The sequence below is a fragment of the Malaclemys terrapin genome, chromosome 10, assembly GCF_027887155.1.
Source record: "Malaclemys terrapin pileata isolate rMalTer1 chromosome 10, rMalTer1.hap1, whole genome shotgun sequence".
In the NCBI taxonomy this organism is placed as follows: Eukaryota; Metazoa; Chordata; order Testudines; family Emydidae; genus Malaclemys; species Malaclemys terrapin.
In genome coordinates, this window is record NC_071514.1 from 38,557,658 (window position 1) to 38,578,891 (window position 21,234).

Genomic DNA, 21,234 nt, shown 5'->3' on the forward strand with positions numbered 1-21,234 from the left:
ACACATGCCTAGAGGGGAAGAAGAGAGAGCTAATGCAGGAAGATATTTCCATACTTAGATGGCTTTCCTCTGCTTTGAAGGTTTTATTTGCCTGGGCTGCTGGACCACCTCAGGCCAGCAGCCAGCCCTGCCTCCCCTCCTGCAGATACTATTTGGGGAAGGAAGAGGAAGCAGGATTTCTGCAAATCACCAAGGGAACGTCTGGAGAGAGGTGTACAGAAGCAGCACAAGCCCTGGGAGCCAAGCCAAGCATGCCCCAATTAGCTGCACTGGAGGCAGTGTATGAGGCTTAACCATGATACTTCTGCCCAATTTGGAACCTCATTGGGGGAGGGGCTATGCTGAGGGATGCCAGCCCCCAAACAGCACCTCCCACAGCCTCATGGGCTCAGGGCAGGTAAAACCAAGGATGCCCAGAGGCTGACCTGGAATTCCCTCTGAAGGTGTGTTAGGCCTGGCAGGGTTACTCTGATCCCCTTGGGCTGCTAGCACCCTCCCCACCATTCCTCTCTTTACTAGCTATAGTGAGGCTAAGGCGAGCCGATGTGCTTTGGTTGTGATGCTTATCTGGGCCAGTACAGCCTGAGAAAGCTTACGCCTGGTAGAGAGGATGATGACCTAAGCAAAGATGGGTGATAGATTTCTCTGTTCTAGGGAGCTCCCCTTTTTCCCAGTCCTGCAACATCCCAATATTTCCCCTCTGCAAATTGGATCTGTTCCAAAGACAACAGGAATGGACTCAAACACCCAGGCTAGAGTTCTCACCTGCAGGCCACAGCCCACCAGCAGGCTTCATGCATGGTGCCAGGCATAGGTGCTGACTCTGTGGGTGCTTCAGGGCTGGAGCACCCATGGGGAAATATTATTGGGTGCACTGCACCCAAGCTCCCTCCTCCTTGCCTCCTTTTCCCCCCCAATGTCCCTGTGCGCACTGTATCACCGCTCCTCCCTCTCCCTTCCAGTGTTTCCCACCACCCCACTGCCAACAGCTGTTTGGTGGGTCTTAAGACTTTCTGGGAGGGAGGGGGAGGTGCAGGGACACTGCATTCAGGGGAGGAGGTGGAGAAGAGGCAAGGACTTGGGGTGGAATGGGGGCAGGGTAAAGGCAAGGTCAGGGGGTCAAGCATCCACTGGGAAGAGGGGAAGTTGGCACCAGGCTCACCCTGCTGCTGTCAGCTGCCTCCCTGTGTAGCACTGGGCACCCCCTGCTGCCAGTTCCAAACAGCACCAGAGTCCCCCAGCCAGCCCCACTGGTGGCACCAGACTCTCTCCTATCCCCCAAATGCCCCTGGCTGGCTCAACTTGCAGCAGCCAGCTATAGCTAGTGCCCTCCTGTCTCGCTCCCTATATTACTGCAAGATTGTGGTTTCACACTGATCTTAGGAGTCACTGTCTAAAACACCTGGATCTCTGGCTGTTCCAGGGAACTGACAGCTCAGTAAAGCAGTTAAGGGAATTGAATTGCTTTGTCTCCTCTCCTTTAGGACCTTCCATCTCTAGCCAGAGCCATCTTTAAAAAGGACAGTTCATCAACACTAGCATTTCTCCTGCTTTACTGGGCAACAGGCAGAACACAGGCAGCCCTGGGTGTGATTCATAACTGGGTCTAGGAGGGTCCAGATTTCCTCTGGCTCTGAGGAAAGTTGGGTGTATCATTGGGCTGAGGGATAACTGGTTTGAGCATAGGCCTGCTAAACCCAGGGTTGTGAGTTCAATCCTTGGAGGGGGCCACTTAGGAATCTGGGGCAAAAAATCAGTACTTGGTCCTGCTAGTGAAGGCAGGGGGCTGGACTCTGACCTTTCAGGGTCCCTTCCAGTTCTATGAGATAGACATCCCCATCCCGTTCCTGCTGAAGGGGCATCTTTAGAGCTGCTTGCTAGATGTTTCCTTGTGCAACTACAATAAGCCTTATATGTGCCCCAGAAAGTTCTTAGGTACCCTGTTTGTTCAAGTGCTGACATCTTAGGCTACTTGTCACCAGGAATACTGTAAACTCCCAGCACCACACGTTTTCCTTGCAAAGGGCCATGGTCAGCTAAAGATTTGGTGAACAACAAATGCTTTGCAGAGCTTGATATTCTTGGCTAAAGGAGGAATAGAATGCCTGGCTGCAAAGCTCCTTTCAGCCCCCTCTGCTGTAATATGGGGTGGGTGCATTGCCATGGTGGGGAGCAGAGGATTCTGTGGAAGGAGACAGCACTACTAATAAAGCCTCCTTTAGCTAAGAGCTGCCATAGACGGCCCCTCATTTAAGGAGGTGAATCTGGAACATTGTTAGCCGGTCAGCTTCAGGCTACCCTTCACCCACTCTAAGACCTCTCTCAATAAGCACATGCCAACAGAGTAGTTTATTCTTAGACCATTTATTCAGACTCACACAAAGTACACACATTCTCTGAAATAATTGCCACAAATATGAGATCTGCATATAAAAAAAGAAGCACAAGTTAAACCAGTTTGCTGTGAGGGGGGAAAAAAATCCTGCTGGTGGCAGAGAAAGCTATGTCAGCAGCAGGCACTTTGAAATAGGAGTGGACTGTCACCCTACTACATTCAGCCTCATATGGTTTGCTTCTCTTCCCTTCCCCCCCCCCCCCCCCCCGGCCTGGAGACTGAGGACTACAATAGGAGTCAGTTTCTAAGGCAAGCAGATTCTTCTGTATAATTATGTTTAGCCAAGAAAGGACAGGCTTGCTGAGAGTTTGAAATGCAAGTAGTCCATGATGCAGAAGTAACTGCACCATTACCCAGGTAATCAAGTGGTTTCTCTGAAGAGCACAAGAGGAGATTCCTTTAAGAGTGGAAGCATTCCAAGTACTGGACTATCACCCCTCTTGATCTAGGTCACCAGTCTGAAGTTCTCCACTTCCTCAGAACATGCTTGTTGGCTTCTGTGACCCTAGTTTGACAGGGGACATTTCTCAGATAGTTGGAAGTGCCTATCATTCAAGGACAGCTAAGGAGACATGGCCTTATAGTGAGTCAAGCTGACACTATTTCCACATCCCAGGGATACTGCCACCAAATAAGCTAACTAGGGCAGGAGTCCACCTGGCAGGTGAAAGCAAGTCTGGGCTGGATCTTCTGTATTTGCTCAGACCTACAAGATGGAAGAGTTACTCTTCCAGAGAAAAGTCATGGGTGGCTCTTAAAGGGACGAGTATCCTCTGGCTAAAAGGGGAGCCTGGAAAGCCTACCCAAGTGAGGGCTCCTAGCAGCTTCCAGAGGGCTTGCCTAAGCAGGAAGTGACAGACCAAGGAGGGAGGTCTGCGCCCCACAGCAAAGCTTCTAGGAAATGGAGATGGGAAACCTTATCTTTGCTCATTTAAGGAGCTGTTTGAGAGGCAGTTGCCTAGAGACTGCACTAGTACCGCTACAAGAGAATCTGGGAGTGAGATGGTCTGACATCCTCCCTGCTCAGAGAGCTCAGCTAGTTTAAGCAGTCACAAGACTGCCCTTGGTTCAGAGTTACAGAAACCAGGTATCTTGAGCCTCCTAATCACAGCAACCATCAGAAGACAAGGTTTTGGCACTGTAGCTACAGACTCAGTAGCAAGCCAAGATACAAGTAGGAGAGTTTAAAACATAACTTAAAACATTAAGTCAAAGGCATGCTTACAATAAAATTTCCCTATCTCACAGGGGGATTTCTGCTTAAGTCAGGGAGAGCTGGGGCATTATTCATACTGAATACCTAATCAGAACTCTTGCTAGGTCAAGAGGCCCTTCATCTAGGAGTTATTTTGGGTTGATAGAAGTCTGTCTCATGTTCCCTTGGAAGGAGCAGCTAGTCCTCAAGAAGAGGAGAGTGGTGCACAATTTAAGCATCACTGAGGGATCAGGCCTTTGTTTTATTACAGCACTGATGTTCTTCAAGGAGGGAGGTGGTGTCACTTCTTCCACCAAGAAGTTAACCAGGATGCACCTGGTGCTGCCACCTCCCTCTAGAATGTGGAAAAATGAACCCACTTGTGGCTACTTTTGTAGTTCTATAGTGTAGATGGAGTTTATTCAGGGTGCAGACAAGGAATTCTCAGCTGTATGAAATGACAAAGTTTGCACCATCCAAGGGATTTCAGAATCATTTACATTTGGAATGCTGACACCCCCCCCCCACACACACACACCCCCCACCCCCCACCAGAGAGAGTGCTTGGAACCTTCCTGTTTCTACAGCAGGTTGGAAATTTAGGCCCATGAGCCAGGAAGAACTTGTATGGTGCATCTTCACTCTCTGGCAGAGTATTTTGTAGGTGTGTATGAATGTCTGCCATCATCCTGCAGTTCAAAAGAAGAGAGAGTTTAAGTTACACCCCTAGAGATCTACCTGTGCCCCAGATAGCATCCTCTTCTCCTGCCCCCAAGAGACTTTCCTTTGGGACCCTGTACTCAGTGACCTTTTGCTACAGAGGGACAACTCCATTATCCCAGAGAAAGGCATATATGGAGAAGTCTAACATTGCATTATGTGGAAGGAGTTCGCACACAATGCTAGAAAGCTGCTCCTTGCCTGGAGTAGGAATATGCTCTCAGCTTGGAAGGAAGGATTACCACATCTTAATATTGGAAAGGTATGAAGCTATGGGGATTTGGTAGTAGTCTCTTCAGTGGGAAAAGGAAGATTCAGATAATAGTTGTAGGAGTGAAGGTATTAACAGATCTGCAAAGCTGCACTCTGAGACATGGTAGGAAAGCTCTGAAGAGCAGTGGACTTTGGAAAGCCCAGTAAGAAGCAACACTGTGGCATCCCTAGACCTGTTACCTTCCTTGTTTGTGCCACTTTATTATTGCTACCAGGCTCTAGAATACTAGTCTGTGCTCACCTTAGACATGGAATTTAAGTAAGGAAACATGCCCCCCCCACCCCCAATCCCTGGATTGTTACTTGCCTCTTCAATGGTAGAGCGGAATCCTTGGTTATCCAGTTCAAATGTTTGTGTCCCTGCTTCATGGTCTCTCCCACCCTGAATTATAGCCTTGTCGTGCCAGCCAAATAGCCCTGAATTCAGGTACTAGTCAGAAGAAAAAAATTACACCATAAGTGCAAGAAGAGATTGGTGTTAACAGGCTAGTGAGTGACTAGGAAATGCCTGACAGCTGCTCTGAATGTAGTGCTCTAAACCACATGCACCCTTGTGTAGGCTAGCCCACATAATGGCTCAGTGGACCAGGCTACAGGACAAGCCTGTTTGAGTGTACAACTTTTGTACAAGAGGCAAAAGTTACCACCTAGAAATGGAGCAATCTGTGGTATATGTTAACTCTGCTTTACTGCTAAATTAGCTTCTACATCTGAAGATAGCCTCATTCCCTATTTGAAAGCTATCCAGGAGGAGACTAAAGTTAAGTTGACCAGTACACATTTTACACAAGTGTTTCCACTTGTATTGCTCAAGAGCAAGTTACAGCCATCTGCTGGTGCCTCAGGGTTGTTCAAGATGTAGTATTACCATCATGGGCCACTTAGAAGATGGTCTCTCTAGAAATGCTCACTACTGTTCAAGCCAATTTGTGGGATTGCCATCCCTTTGCATTCCAAGGAGTTTTGGGGTTAATACCCCATGTCTGTTGGTAGATCCCTGGTTACAGGAGCATTCACCCACAAGTGAATGGAGAGGGTGGGGAAAAAAAGCCACTGTACAGAAAGTTCAGATATCATGCCTTCTGCCAGAGGCTATGCTTACTAAGTATTACTGCCACCTTACCAGCAGAGCCACAATGGGAATGGCAATTATAACAAGGCCACACATGACAATAATTGCCACAGCATATCCAGGGAAACTTGGATACACAAAGGGAGGTTCCAGTTGATCATCTAGAGTCAAGAGAGATTGTTAGTTCTACAGCAACTATACAATGCCCTGTCAAAGAAAGTCAGATTTTTTTTAGTAGCACCTCTTCCCCCCCCCCCCTTGCAATCTAGTGATCACCACACCTTTTTAGCAAAGCTATTTGAATGTAGCCCTTATAGGGGCAGTTTCTAGACTGGTCTCTCAGCTACAGACCCTCCCCCAGTCTCCTGCCTTCTACCAGGAGCTCAGTCTAGTACTCTTTCCTCTCCATGAAAAGGAGTCTCAACTGGTTCATTAGGCCAGTAGTTCTTTGGAGCCAATCCCTGTGGGCTGTTTGAAGCAGTGGTGTGGCCAGCTGCCATAGCCAACAATTTAGAGTTCCACCTTATGCAGGGTGCTTGAGCCTCCATTGGCAACAGGAAGCGTGACCAGCTCTTAGTTTTGAGTGGCAGGGGAAGAAATAATTGCTGCTCCCCCCCCAGGTAAAACAGTAGTACAGTACAATCCACATGGGGTTGTGGTTCTGCTCCTGAAGTTTAGTGCTTTGGAGCTGAGAGTTTCAGACTGGAGGTCTGTTCTACAGCTATGTTAGAACAGCTAGATAAGACTTTAGAACTTGACCAACACCCCACCGAAGACATCTAGTATTTCAGCTAGATCCCCAAGCGGTCATACCTGCCACTGTGAAAGAATATGGGTCCACCTGAAAGCCTGACCCAGCCAACACATCATGTGGACCAACTGAAAGAACAAGAGTCTGCAGAACATCTGCACTGGCTGGGGCAGGATGCTGGAATACCACATTGCCATGACAGATCAGGGAGCCACTTCTGTGGAGAGAGCAATAGATTCCAGTGAGGCACAGTAGCAGTCACCCAGAGGGCCACAGGCTGTCTGGACATGAAAGCCAGACCCATGGCTTTTAACCCAGGGCTGCATCCTAGAATCATTCAGTCTTAGACAACCAATTGTCACAGGCTCTAGGTAGCATGGGAATTAAGATCCACTGCTTCTTATGGAGAACTGTTACCTTCTAGCCAGAGTCTCACTGAAGTTGGTGGGAACTTAGTAGGTAGAAGAGGGAGGCATGCTTTTTGGATCCAGAAACACAATTACTGTAGGGTGGGAGTCTCAATAATGGATGTAGAAACAGGCGCCACAAATAAATGCTTTAGTCAGCCACTTTCAGCTGGCATCTTCCCAGTCACTACCTTAGTAGGGTATATCCTATACAGATAGACTTCTGGGGCACCAGGGGGATCAATGTATCTTGTAGGAGGCAGACAAGAGGCCTTCCAGCCTACACAGAAGTAGAGTGTTTACTCACAGGAGGTCTCGAATTACCACTTGCAGGAGGCCTTGGTATTTCTTCAGGGCATGCATCAGCTGGAAGAGTGGATCAGAGTTAGACTGATTTAGTTCCCCTTCCACAGGCATTTTGTCCCATTGTGAAGCCTCTGCCAACAAGATACTCAGAACATCTGTCTCCAGCTCAACCCCATTCAGACCACTCTTTCCTCAGCTGGAGTCAGATCCAGGCTTAAGAGTTGCTTCACCCACCAGTTAGAGTTGTGGGAGCTCCAGCAAGGACATACATGTCTGGAGTAACTCAGATGCCTTAAGTCCAGGTCAATCTTCTAGGTTGAGCCTGGAATTCTAAATCCTCACCTACAGAACACCACATTAGGAAGCTTTGAAGCTCAGACACTATAAAGTCTGATTAAGCATAGCATGCTCCAGTAGTGTAGTCTTAAGAAGCAGCCATGTAGCTGACCTTGTGTTTAATTGCAACTCCCCTTCCCTACCACAACCCTCCAGCTGAAGCTTTTGTGATAGAATTTTACAAAGTTGTTTGATTTTTGTGATCATTTAAGTGAGCAACAAGAAAGAGCAGACTGTCCTCCTCAAGAGTCTAGTTTCACTAGAGAAACTTTGATGATTACTAGTGTTTCCAGAAGCTTGGGGCACCCATTATGATAAAACACTAGCTATTTTATTCCAAGTTAAGAGTGCTCCATCTGCTAGGAGAAGGAGTAGTCCAAGGCCTATATTTAGGATTAGTCTGAAGCTTTGAAGTAATGCTTTCTAGATTCCTCCTTTCTGCCCTAAAGATCTCAAGAGGAATTCTATAGGGTCTCCTCTCCATCCCCAGAAGCCTCTCAGATTACACTGGGGTCACTGGCTGGAAACTGGGTATGCCTACCACATCAGCAAGGTCCCTGGTGAGGTTCTGGTGTTCCACAGAAGAGTGATCCAACAGTTTCTCATTGACTGCCCTGTTGTTGATCAGGAAGGAAATGGGGAAAACCTGCAAGCTAAGCCTTGAATCTGGAATTGGAAGAGAGCAGAGCTAGATAAATGTTTAGTGGCCTCTACCAGACAAGTGAAACAGCACCAGAGGGAAGGATACCGACCATCCACAGAGAGAGATGTCAAGTCTACAGAGTAGTTAACAAGACCCCTCAGTGCTTGCAGAACCTGGTGGACATCAGCATGGGCATGTGTGTCAATGTAGGCTTCACCATAGATTTCCAGGTCACCTTTGATATCCCTAAAGGAGAAGAGAGTTTTAGCAGGGCACAAAGGTAAGAGCCAGCAAGGGTTTGGAGGCTTGACAGCACACTTGCTGCCACATTTCAGTTGGTTACTAGAACAGTACTGCAGCCACCCAGAAGAGTCACTAATTTCTATGAAGTCACAATAGAGCCCCGCAGCAGGACTGCAATCCCACAGGACCTGCTGCCCTAATAGCAGGAGCTCATAAAGTGTACTTTTTCCACCCAATCCCGTGAACAACAAAAACCCCGCACATACAGACTGGGGTAATTTGCAGGAAAACACTAAATCTCTTGTCAGCTTACCAAGACTAGCTGATCTTGGAAATGGCTAAATTTTGTTTAGGAGTATTTGTGGCACCTTAGAGACTAACAAATTTATTAGAGCATAAGCTTTCGTGGACTACAGCCCACTTCTTCGGATGCATCCGAAGAAGTGGGCTGTAGTCCACGAAAGCTTATGCTCTAATAAATTTGTTAGTCTCTAAGGTGCCACAAATACTCCTGTTCTTCTTTTTGCGGATACAGACTAACACGGCTGTTACTCTGAAACCTGTAAATTTTGTTTGTGAGAGTTAAGTATTTTACATGGTTTAAGCAAGGTTTTATTCTTTTAGTGATAAAACTTGTCTGAATTCCATGTGTATATTAATGGACTTTTAGTAGCATGGGGGAGGTAATCTGGGGAGTGGGATCACACACACACACACACACACACACGAGCCCTGCATGGGACTATTTCACAGCAGTTGCATCTAAGACTAGATGATTAATACACGCCCCTACTCATCCTTTAATTGGCTTTTGTATGGAGGGATTTTTATTGCAATAGAGCCAGAAGCTATTGACTAAGTTGGAGCCAGTGCTAGAACTAGAATGAGTCCAGTGTCCAATATGATGCTTCAGGCATTTGAGATGTCTTTCATCACAGGAGGTTGCATTGTGACACATGAGGCAGTTCTCACAGGATGCACCTTTCCCTGAGTACTGTTAGCATCACAGCATGGAGACCTTTGCTTTCTACCTGTTTGTTTCAATCCAGAGAGGGATAGCTCAGTGGTTTGATCATTGGCCTGCTAAATCCAGGACTGGCAGTTCAATCCTTGAGGGGGCCATTTAGGGATCTGGGGTTAAAAAAAAAAAAAAAATCTGTCTAGGGGATTGGTCCTGCTTTGAGCAGGGGGTTGGACTAGATGACCTCCTGAGGTCCCTTCCAACCCTGATATTCTATGATTTTATGACTCCCGCTATCCTGAAGGTTCAGTGTTCTATGTATGGAACACAATTAAATTGTATGTAGTGATTCTTGCCTCCACTTTGCTGCTTCCATTCCTTTCACCCTCTCCTGCATCAAGAAGGCATTTAGCTCACAAACAGTGGCAACAGGAGCAAGTCATTGAGCTCCCAGGATTGCCTCTTCCTTAGGGAAGGAGTATTTGGCAGAGATAATACTAGTGACATCTTGTGGGTATCAGAGTAGCAGCCATGTTAGTCTGTATCCACAAAAAGAACAGGAGTACTTGTGGCACCTTAGAGACTAACAAATTTATTAGTGGGCTACTCTCTCCCCTTGTAAGTATTCTCACACTTACTATCAAACTGTCTGTACTGGGCTAGCTTGATTATCACTTCAAAAAGTTCTCACTTAATTGGCCTCTCAGAGTTGGTAAGAACTCCCACCTGTTCATGCTCTGAGTATATATATATATATATATACACACACACACCCACACACACCCCTCTCTCCTCAATATATGTTCTACTCTATATACATCCAAAGAAGTGGGCAGTAGCCCATGAAACTTTGTGCTCTAATAAATTTGTTAGTCTCTAAGGTGCCACAAGTACTCCTGTTCATCTTATGGGTAGCTAGATGTATTGCAAGCTCTCTATATGCCCTACGATTCAGGGAGTCTCATGCCTGCTCTCCTGTGATCAGGAGTGCCGCCAGCTTTTCTGCCACCCTAGGCGGCGGAAGGTCCCGCCCTGAAATGCTGCCCCCTACAGAGGCGGCAGAAGGTCCTGCTGCCAAAATACCACAGCAGTTGCTGCTCCCCAAATTGTAGTGCCCTAGGCGACCGCCTAGGTTGCCTAATGGGTTGTGCCGGCCCTGCCTGTGGTCAATGGTAGTTGGAAGCTGCTGAATGATTATTAGGTTCACCCCAGAAGAGGGTCTCCCCCCACCCACCACCAGTGCCCTAAAGCAGTCTAGCGAAGGCTATTTGGCTCCTTTGCACTTAGCAGTGTGGGGGAGCTCTGGGCAGTACTAGGCTAAGTGGCTGCTTCTGGATGTTTTGCTTCCAAGTAAGGTCTAGAGCTCTGAAAGGAACCATCACCTCTTGAGTTTTCCATACCTGAGTCTGACAAAGGAGAAGTTCCTCACTTTGTACAGGGCCCCCAGAGACTGAACCACCTACAGAGAAGAAAAGGGACAATTTGTTTCCCAGCTTCTCCAGCCTCCCCAACCCATCTTCTGAAGCAACTATTCAGCAGGAACCTTATACCTAATTCAGTTACTTAGGCTGCTGTTTCCATCCCCTAAATATCTGTTCTTGTCTCTTGCAGTCCTTGATATGTAATTGAGCTGCTGTTTCCTTTCACCCCAGTGGAACTAGATTGGAGTTCTGGTGGTCTGTTTACTATCTACAGCCATCTGGTTCTTATTTGTGTGGCACGGTCTTCACTAGCCTCTACTTGCAGGGCTCTAAGACCTCTGCTAGAGTTAGTGAGTCACTCAGCCTTGCAAGATTGTCAAGCATTATCCCCACTTTGCAGATATCAAGAGCCCACATTCCCATGCCTTAACCAGGAGGTTATCATTCTTCCCTTACAGGAGATAAAGGGAGACACTGATCCATTGTCATATGATTCAACATATGAGTTACCATACCATATTGTTTAGTCGGTCCAGAGGGCCCTGGCTACCCACACCACCGAATGCTGCAATCGAGCCAAGTCTCAGAGCAGTGAATGAGACCAACAGCTTTTCTGGTTCTAGATTCTCAAGGCTGAAACCTAGAGAAGAGGGAGGCAGAAGAGCAGTAACATTCCCTAGACAGGACACCAGGCCATTACTCTGCCACCCTCTCCCTTGTCTGTCCAATGCTGGAGAGCTGATGTTCAAGCAGTACACAGGCATTGGGCCTGAAGCCCAAACTAGAAGACCCACTGTTTTAATTTGTGGGGAGGTAAAGTTTTGGCCAGAGGGGGAGAGTGCATGGGGTACCAACAAGTCTGAGGTGGCAGGAGACATGCGCCATCTCAGGGATGGAGAACCCACAGGAAGGGCATGCTACTCTGATATTTTCCTTGAAGCAAAATGCAGCATGCTGTGAAAGCATCCCTATCACTGTTACAGCAGCAAATGCAGTTTACTCATGACACTGGATGGTTATAAAGAAACATGGTACAGTAGTTTCCAAATAGGTGGCTTATGCCTAATTGAGAGACAACACCCCTTCCCATCAATGTGGAGATTGCAGAAGCCACCTCTGGGAGGCACATGCCACGTGGCTTGGTTATTGAAGGGCAGGCTCGACTGTTCCTGCAGCCATCTGGGAATGGGGAGGAGTGGTAGTGGGAGCTCTACCCTGATGCTGGGCACTGTACTGTGTTACAATGACTAGGTGCTTACCATTTGACCTGACAGACTTGATATCTACTCTCCAGACAAAAAAGGTGTCCATTTTCCTTTCCACTTCTGTGACAACTGTACGGATGAGGTCAGAGTTCGTGGGAGCAGGGCCATCTCTCTGGAATAGAACCTCACTCTCAACAATGACGGAGCCGTTCCTGTGAGAGGCCAGGGAGACAGCTAGATTAGAAGTGTTTAGTAGTGTGATAGGATTGTATCAGGTATTGTGCAAACACAAGTCACGTCGCTTTAGAGAGGCTATTCCAAAGGAACACCAGCTTAAAGCTGGAACTTGGTATTCCCCAAGGCATTTGTCAGCCAATAGCCACCTACTGTCTGTTCTAGTAGACAATTTCCATCACTGTGTACCCAACCTGTTTCTGTTGGGTGACTTGGTAAGTTATCCTATCCAGATGGGAAGGGAAGCAAGACAACCTGAAGTACTTTATCTATAGTGTTACTCCCCACCTGAGGCTTACCCTCTTCCCTGCATAGCTTACAGATACAAGCAGCACTGGAATCTATGCACAGCATGTTTAAAAGCCTAGTATTTCTCAGAGAAAGGTGTTGCCTTCCTCAGAGGCCTGGTGTGTGTTGTGTAAGATATTCTCCAGTTTCTGTGAGTGTTTGCTTTGAGAAAGTTCTTATAGCTGGATAACATCTTGTTTAGCTGAAAACAAGAAAAGCCACTGGTTAAGGACACAGATTTTCACAACAGCTACTTCACTATGAATAGCAAGGGCTTACTGGAAGTGTGTTTGGACTTGTAGGAACCTGGACTCTTTTGCACAGAGCCAGGAAGTGAAGTCAACGACACTAGTCGTTCTTGGACTGGGAAGTGAAGCAGAGGTTCAAATGAGACTAATAGATAAGCACAGAGTCTGGCGGGGAGAGTGGGGGGTTGTGGAAGTGTAGAGTCCATGTGGGTCTGAAGGATTAGTAGGAAATGCCATGCATAGAAAAATTTGCCTTACTACAGTCCAAGTATTGTGTTCCAAGCATTAGAGCTACCTTCCTCTCATCATAAGAGGAGTGGATCATTTGGGAGGACAAAGCCCCTTGCTTACAGACGGCTTGTCTGCATCTGGGTAGTGTTTATCATGACTAAAGCCAAACTTGTGGCTGTTCAATGTAGAAGTATGTGCACTGGATACTCATTAAAGATGCCAGTCCAATATGGCTGGGTATTAGTTCACCACCACCTCAGGAATCCTACTTAGGATCCTTATGGGCTAGATAGACCTTTCCTCAAGGGAGGAGTCTTCATAGCCAACATGAGCTGAAAACAAGTAGCTACTCAGTTGCAGCCTGGCAACCAGAGAAGCCAAGTTCAGCTCTAGTAACTGGCGGACTTCTCTAAATTCCAAACACTTTCAGGAGTTCTACTTACAGTTAACGTCACTTCCTTCTCTAGCTTCTTGTAATCATCAGAAGACTTGTTCTTCAGGAGTTCTGTGTAAGCGATTCTAATGAGACAGAACTGCAGAGGTAGGATATGCACAGGCAACTGCAGTGAAGGTGATGTAGGTCTACGTGCAGACTCAGTCTTTCCCTCTGGGGAGAAGCTCAGTGTTGGAACCTTCGATTCAGGCAGAATCAGCTTTGAAGTGATACCAGTTTTGATTGTAGCCACTTGCCTGGCAGTCACTGCAGCTGTGGTTAAGTTCTTTTTTGCAGCCATTGTCCTAATTAATACACTAAGGTCTGTTTTAGCTGTTGAAAGGTGTTGGGAGATTAGCAGCAAGTGGGTGGATAAGGTTGGAGGTATAAGCAATGGTGATACAGTGGTTTTGCTCCAAGGCAGCAGCCTAGTTGGCTTTGGTACAGTAGGAAGCTGCAGGCCTGCTGTGGTTGAAGTTCTGGCACTAGTCAGCAGGGCAGTAGTCTTTATTGTGGGTGGAATGCTGGGGGTACTACGAAGGGAAGTCATCACACTAGGTTTGGCTTCAGTGAGGGACTGGAAAATGGGAGCTTTGGGCCCAGAAGACTGTGTAAGGTTTATACTAGCAAGTAGTGTAGTTGTACTTCGTGCTGGAAGTGATGGCAATGGAGCAGCTGTTCTGTTTTTGACTGGTGTAGCCTTGGACACAGCTATGCTTGTGGAGGTCAACCCAACAGCAGGTGCCATAGCAGTGATTGGAGACTCAGAGGCCAACCCACTGAAGTTTGCAGCCTTTGTAGACACACTTGGGATTTTGTGCTTTCCCAGAGTTGCTGATATGGGCTTCCATTTGGATGATGCAGCTGTAGTGGAGGCTACTGGGACATGTGCTGCTGTTATAGGCACTGGAGTATGTTCAATTCCAATAGGGGTTGAGCCAGCAAGCAATGCTAGCCCTGTTCTGTTTAGGTACCAGGGAGTGGAATGGGTGACATTTGCATCAGTCTCCATTATGACACTTGTATCACTACTTGTTTTAGTGGGCAACATAGGGAAGGTCTTATTCTGTGGAGAAGTGTGCACCTTTGGCCTTGGCTGGATGTCTGTCCCACTAGGCAGAGATGTGGTTGAGTGGGATAAGACTGAGTTAGCTGGGGTGGACAGCCTTCTTCTCATTCCTGGTCTACGGAGCGAATAATGCTTACGTGCTGGTTGAGCTTGTGGCCTTGTTGAACTTGAACTGGAAAGCAGCTCTGTAGTTGGAGCATCACTTGAAGCTCTGAGTGGGAGGTCTGAGGTACCAGTAGGCATTTTAGCCACTACTTCAGCAGTTGCTGGCATCTGCTCTTTATCAAGGAACTTCACTGTTTTAGTGAATTCCCTGTAGAGGGTGGCACTAGTGATGTTTGCAGCTGTACTGGCTCCTGAGACACTAGGGGATGTCTCAGGGCAGCAAGCAGAAATACTGGACTGAGTTCTAGGGCCTTTGCTAATAGGCAGCATATGGGATAGAGAATAGGCTGCAGTGTCTTCGTGCAGGAAGCCTGCAATACTCTTCACACTAGTCAGGACTGTGGAGTAGGTCAAAGCCTGACTGGTACCAGCAACTGGAGTGTCTGGCTTGGAGGAGACACCTCTCATCGATTCCCGAGAGGGAGAAACTATTGTTAGATTGGCAGGAGCATGTGTAATAGCAAGGCTAGGAGAACCTTTTTGTTCCACAGCTGTATTAAGGTCAGTAGACACCCAGGTTGGACAACTAGTGGAATCAGAGCCAGCACATGCCATTTCAGTAGTGTGCTCTTTCAGTCTATGACCCAGCTGTCCCATTGGCAGGATTCTCTCTGTAGAGGAAGTGCTGGCAGTCTCTGCATCAAGTTTGAGATAATCAAGGGGATGTGTGGCTAAGGAAAGGCCAACTCTAGCTGCAATTGAAGGGGGACCCTCTGTAACACCTCCAGTCAGCTGAATCATATCACTGACTGCAGCATCAGTGAAAGTGTTAGCGCTAGTTACTAGACTATGAGGGACTCCAGGGAGAATGGAGTGTTCTGAAGAGGCCTCAGGAGAGGTCTCTTCCAGCACCAGAGAGCTTGGTGTCTCAAGATCAGCTGGAATGTCTGATAATCCTGATAAACTAGTAGTTAGAACTAGTGGCTGACCCAGCCCAGCAGTGGCTGGCTTGAGAACTGAGGGTATGAGAGCCCTGGTTCCTCTGTGTTCTGACAGAGGACTAGGGAGATCTTTCCCTACACCACTCTGTGAAGGAAACCCAGATGAAACTTCTACTGAACTTGAATGCACCACACTAGCAAGAGTTCCCTTTAATGGTGAGGCTGGCAAACCAGATGGGGGATGTGATTGTGCAGTAGTCCCAACATGTACAGGTAATGTTGGCCAACCAGTTGACTCTCTAACAGTGGGTGTGACAGCCATCAGTACAGCTGCAGTAAGCTGCTCCTCAGTCTCTACCCCTTCAGTGGGGCCTGCTAAGGTGTCTGGGACAGTAGGGGGCCCAGGAGATGGATGCTCTGTGAAGTAGCTGAGGTCACTCACATGCAATGGTGCAGAAGCAGAGGTGCTGGCCATTGGTTTGGCAGAGGGTAGTCTTGCCATAGATACTGGGGCTGGGAGCAGGTTAGTGGATTGTGACATGCTAACAGGAAGAGCACTCAATGTGAATTTAGTCACATCAGATAGTTCAGAGGGATTGTGTTCCTGGTTGGGCACGGTTACACTGGGGGATGTGTCCAAGAAACTTTCTCCTGAAGGAAGGGATGGTGTTAGAGACCCTGGCAGTGTCCCAGGGACAGTACCAAGCCACAATGGCTCCACAGTTTCATGAGCAGCCACACCACTTGATATGGGGGAAGAACCTGGCCACCTACTGGCCATCAGTTCTGCAGGGCCAACATTAGTTGCTTCCAGAGATGTGGACTGTGGGAAGTTGGTCCTCATGGTTAAGTTATTCTGTGTGGGAACATCAGCTGGGCTGGCTGGCATGGTAGGACTTGTGGTCAGTGACATTAAATAGGAAGGTTCCTGGCTAGCCCTATAGGTCTGAAGTGCAGAGTTCAGGAATTTAGGCAAGACACTAGTGGCCCTCTGATCTAGGCTAGTGCTAGGAGCCATTAGTGTGGCAAAGTGGGTCATTTTATACAGACCCCATGCCTCACTAGTGAGACTGACTGCAGCAGCTTGTTGCATCAATCTGGAGTTTGGCCTTAACTGAGCAACAGAGGCAGTATCTGGAGAAACTTTTAGGGGCTGTGCAGATGCCTTTGGAACAGAGTGCAATGGATCATACTGCAAGAAGTCCACATCTGTCAGAAGTGATGGTGCTTGGGACAGAGTACCAGGTACTGTTGCAGGATAATTAGAGTCCATTGTACCAACTTCCATTGCTTTGGATGCATGTGGGGAGACCATCAGGTCCTCCTTATAGGCGGTCTGTAGCCCCTTAGGGGAACGCATAGAAGAGAAGCCTGTAATTTTAGCTAGCGCATCAAGAGCCAGAGAAGTGTCAATGCCATTCTTCTCTTTCTTGGCAGCTCCTGATTTATAATGCAGGCTCCCTTTTCCATCAAGCTTGAATGCAAATGCAGAGATCTGGCTTAAGTCACTCCCTTTGGCTTCTGGGAGGCTTAGTTGGTCTGTGGTGCCTACAGAGTCTGCCTGTAAGCTTCTAGCATGTTTTTCCCCAGCAGCATGCAAGCCAGTTTGCCCTTTTACAATGTGGTTCAGTAAGTAGTTGTTGGATTTCATCAAGATGCCACCAGTAGCATTCTGGGATAGCAATAAGTCAGGCTGCAAGGGTGAAGATGTATGCACAGTGCCAAGAGGGTTCTGACGAGGAGTAGCTGAAGACCTTTCATTACATGCAATGGTGCAAGCAAGGAAGCAGGTGACTGTAGCCAATATGATTTGCCATCTATGCCCTTTGGCAACAGTCACTAAGGCAGTGGCAGGGCATGGGGTTACTCTCATGGTGCTTTTTTGCCTTCTTAGGGAAGCCATTGTTGTTTCTTGCCCTGAAGACTTATCCATATGTGGTGGTCCTGCTCCATGATTTATCATGGGCAATCTCATCATGGCAGCTCAGCTGTGAAGAATTAGATACAGTAGTTGCTTTAGTCTGCAGTCCTCCCTAATTAAGGTAGCAGCTACTTTGATAGTTCATAGCCTCATGCCCCCAAGGGATCCACTAGCCCAACTGCAAATAGAAGACTAAACTAATACCTTTAATAACCAGAGCAATGCTGACTCCAGAGATTGAGCCATTGAGTTCCTTGCCATTTATAAGTCAAGCTATGCAATGAGTTTTCCATTGCTACCCTCTCCCTAAAAAAACCCTCTGTCTTTTCCAACTAGGATTTTAAACCAGGACCTTCCCATGCTCGTTTCAAACCAACATTCCTCAAATTAATCTCAGCTAGAGATTGTTTAACATTGGGGGTGGGGGGAAAACCACATCATTGGATAGATGCTGTTTTAGCCTAGTGCTTGTTTTCTTTTAACTGGTCAGTTCTGACAGCGATCAAGAAAGAGCCAGAGCCCCATGGTCTCCTACCACACACTTATTGCAGCAGCAATTGTCTTTTGTGGAGTATTAACATAGCTAGCTCTTAAATAGGAGAGTTACTGTTTTAAATGGGTTCCCTCAACTACTTAAAGCATTGTTTAGATGGGACCTCAGAAGATACAACAGTGCAGACTGCAAGTACTGGACTAGATTAAAAACCCCAAGGAGTGGAGAGATGCCTTCTTTTTCCAGCCCTCCATTACTCCAGATCACCTATTACACATGGAGCTCTGCTCTGGAGAGGATGAAAGAGGAAGGAAGGGTCACCCAAAAAACCTCCACAAACCAACAAACCACCACACACACAAACACACACTACCCCACCACATGCATTCCTCCAACCCCCTTGTTACAGAAACTAGGAAGAATGGACATGTTATTCTTATGGTACCTGACACCAAGGAGAGGGATGTGGGACAGTTTGCCAAGGATATCACTGCACCCGAGCTGGCAGATCAGAACTTGTCAGCTACAGCTAATATGTAGGCTTGGTAGGGAAGTCAAACCTAGGAGCCATGAAGAAAAGTCTATACCAAGTAGCCACTTTAAGAGCTTTAGCAGCTTCTACCCACATTCCAATGGTGCAACCATCACCAGGTAAACACTCTGCAGTGTCACTAGAGGGGCTGAGGAAGGAAGGGTGGGTGCCTATTCCAAATCCTGAGGCAGAACCCAGATTAGAGATCCTTTTAGCCTACCTCTACACTAGCACCTCCCAGCTCACCTACTTGTACAAGCTACTCACCCACAGGGGTCAGGCCAATTAGTACTTGACATGGCTAAGCTGTGGTGCCACTGCCCATTCTACTACAGCTACACATACTTGAATACACCACTGCTATACACAAACTGGGATACACGCCTGTAGTTTATTGTAGACATATAGCTTTAATATGCTAAGCACCCACCAGCCCCTAGGTCTACAGCAGGAACTGCACTTATATACCCATAACAACTCAGGCTAAGCATTTGTCTTGGAGGTTTGTGAAGGGAGTCTAATGCAGAAGCAGAAGTATGCCTTGTAGTCACAGCAAGGCTAGACCTGAAGCAGCATCTACAGATAGATGAAGACATTCTAGGCAAGTTAATGCTACACTTGCTTTGAGGGCTAACTGAGATGAAGCTTTAATAGTTAATTAGCAAGCACTGGTGAGTCAGAACCATCCCTAGTTACAGCCATAGGAAACTTATGATCACACAATAGGGGAGCACTCTAGATATGAACACTAGGCATTCTAGGTTAGAGTTAACTAGTGGACCAGTATGAGAATGCCTACACTTGGCTTGCCATGCACAGTCCTAAGCAAAATAAGGCTGCCCCCTCCAAAGCCAGGGTGGGCTAGTACATGCAAGGGCAAGGGCCACCAGAAGAGGCATACACAGAAGGGAAAGATAAGCTGTAAGGACTCCAAATACCTAGCTGCTTGTTCTCAATGAGAACTGCTGTAGAAAACAGCTCTGAGTAGGATTTTAGCTTGCTTTTTCCAGGAGAGCTTTTATGGCTTCTTCCCCCACCACTTTCCATGTACATGCTTAGTGCACAAGTAGCAAGCAGTGCATGAACACAGACCCAGGGAAAAAAGTCAAGACTAGAGGTTTGTCAACAAATTCTCACTCCTCTATAAGTAGGTCTGGACACCCCTAACCTTATCCCAGATCTCCTCAACAAGCCTCCTACATATAGCCAATTAGTTATACTAGTATTGTCTTAAACAGCTAGCCTGACACAGGCATTTACTAGATACCTTATAGAGGGAAAGCATGGGGGAAACCATTAGCAATTGTTCCCATAGGGCTCAGGAATCATCATACTGTGAAATGAGCACCCCAGAAGGCCAATCAAGCCCTGCAAGTCACTCCAGGCTGACATTAAAACTCCCCCTCTTAAGGAGCTAATTGCACTTTTAAGAAAGTGCATATAGCCAGACACCCACAGCAGAACCCAAAAAACTTCATTGCAAGAAGGCAATGATACTTTCAGAGTGAGAGCCATAATCTAAGCAACTATTCCCCCCAGTCCCCTTAACCAAGGGCACTGATTTTCAACAAGCCCCTACCTAGTCTTACCTTAGAGCTACTGACCCATCACCCACACACAGAGGAAGGGTACAAAGCAGCAGACCACAGGCCTGCTCTTTTATTTCATTGGCATGGGGGATGGGAATGCAAGGCAGGAAGTACCCGCTGAGTCCCAGATGGCCAGGTTCCTCATTAACCCACTTTGCACCTCTCCATGTGAAACCTCTCCCCACCAGAACGGGAGGGAGGAGGAATGCAAGTTTTCCTGTGATGCTTTGGCTACAGGAATTGGGAAATACAGGTCAGCCTTTGCTGGTTCTGAATGTGTGTGTGTGTTACGTTCCTCCAGCCCATTGACATCAAAACACAACACATGCACCTCAAAATGCCACGTTTGTCTGGACAGGCCCTCTATATGTCACTGCTGTGAAGTATGGGTAGGAGGGAAACACCAGCTGGCCTCTCTAACTACAAAAGGGAGGCTGGAGTTTGAAGGCAGCAACATACCGCTGCTTCCTCACTATTTATTGCTTGAAGAGCTGTAAAGTAAAGATAGAATTGGGAACACAATTCAGTGCTGCCTGGAACAGAGAAATAAGTCTAGTGTGGGATTAAAAGAGCTAGGCTAAAGGAAGCTGGTTATATGGCTCAGGGGACTGGTACTAGCTCTTACAGTTTTGCATGAGTAGGTAACAAGTGTGTGCCCAGAGTAGGTCAGTTATGAGACCAAGGTGTATTCCTGTCAGTGTTTGAAAGATTAGCAGGATGTTGTTAGAATGAAAGAACTTTTGAAGCAACAGGGTGAAAATTTCATTAAGACATCAGATTAAACTCAGGATGGTTAACAGCTGTTCAGAAGCTCATGTGAAATGGGTCTGGCTCCGACTGGACAGGTGACCAACTGCCCTTCTAACCGACTCCATTCTTGGCAATTTTAGCAGGAGAACCCAGGACCGAATGGCCAGTGAGTTACCCACTCAACCCTAGAGATGGTTACTCCAAAGGTTACGGTAGATTGGTGGGGGAAGTTTGTGTGACAGGTGCCCTCTTGGCCAACACACCAGGGGTTGAACCTGGGACCTGCAGAGCTAAAAAAACAAAACAAAACAAAACAAAACAAAAAGCACAAGCTACTACAGCCAACACTCTCCACCCTCCAGATATAGCAGACTCAGCCTCTGTGGAGTACTACAGAGGGGGACTTGTAATGAACACTCCCCAGTGGATTACATTTGCACTGCTCCCATCTGTCCTGGAGCTAAAGAGAGGT

At 47.2% G+C, this 21,234-nt stretch overlaps 1 protein-coding gene across 1 annotated transcript; it reads right to left on the reverse strand.

Annotated features, from left to right (window-relative positions):
* Positions 1–4,162: 4,162 nt before the first annotated feature.
* On the reverse strand, positions 4,163–11,206 carry LOC128844474 (uncharacterized). Its single transcript, XM_054042235.1, has 9 exons — positions 11,180–11,206; positions 10,703–10,761; positions 8,208–8,344; positions 7,997–8,121; positions 7,121–7,179; positions 6,469–6,623; positions 5,707–5,816; positions 4,891–5,013; positions 4,163–4,279 (listed from the first exon to the last, which is right to left on the reverse strand). The coding sequence occupies exons 1-9, from the start codon at positions 11,204–11,206 to the stop codon at positions 4,229–4,231; spliced, it is 846 nt and encodes a 281-aa protein (XP_053898210.1). The 3' UTR covers positions 4,163–4,228.
* Positions 11,207–21,234: the final 10,028 nt, after the last annotated feature.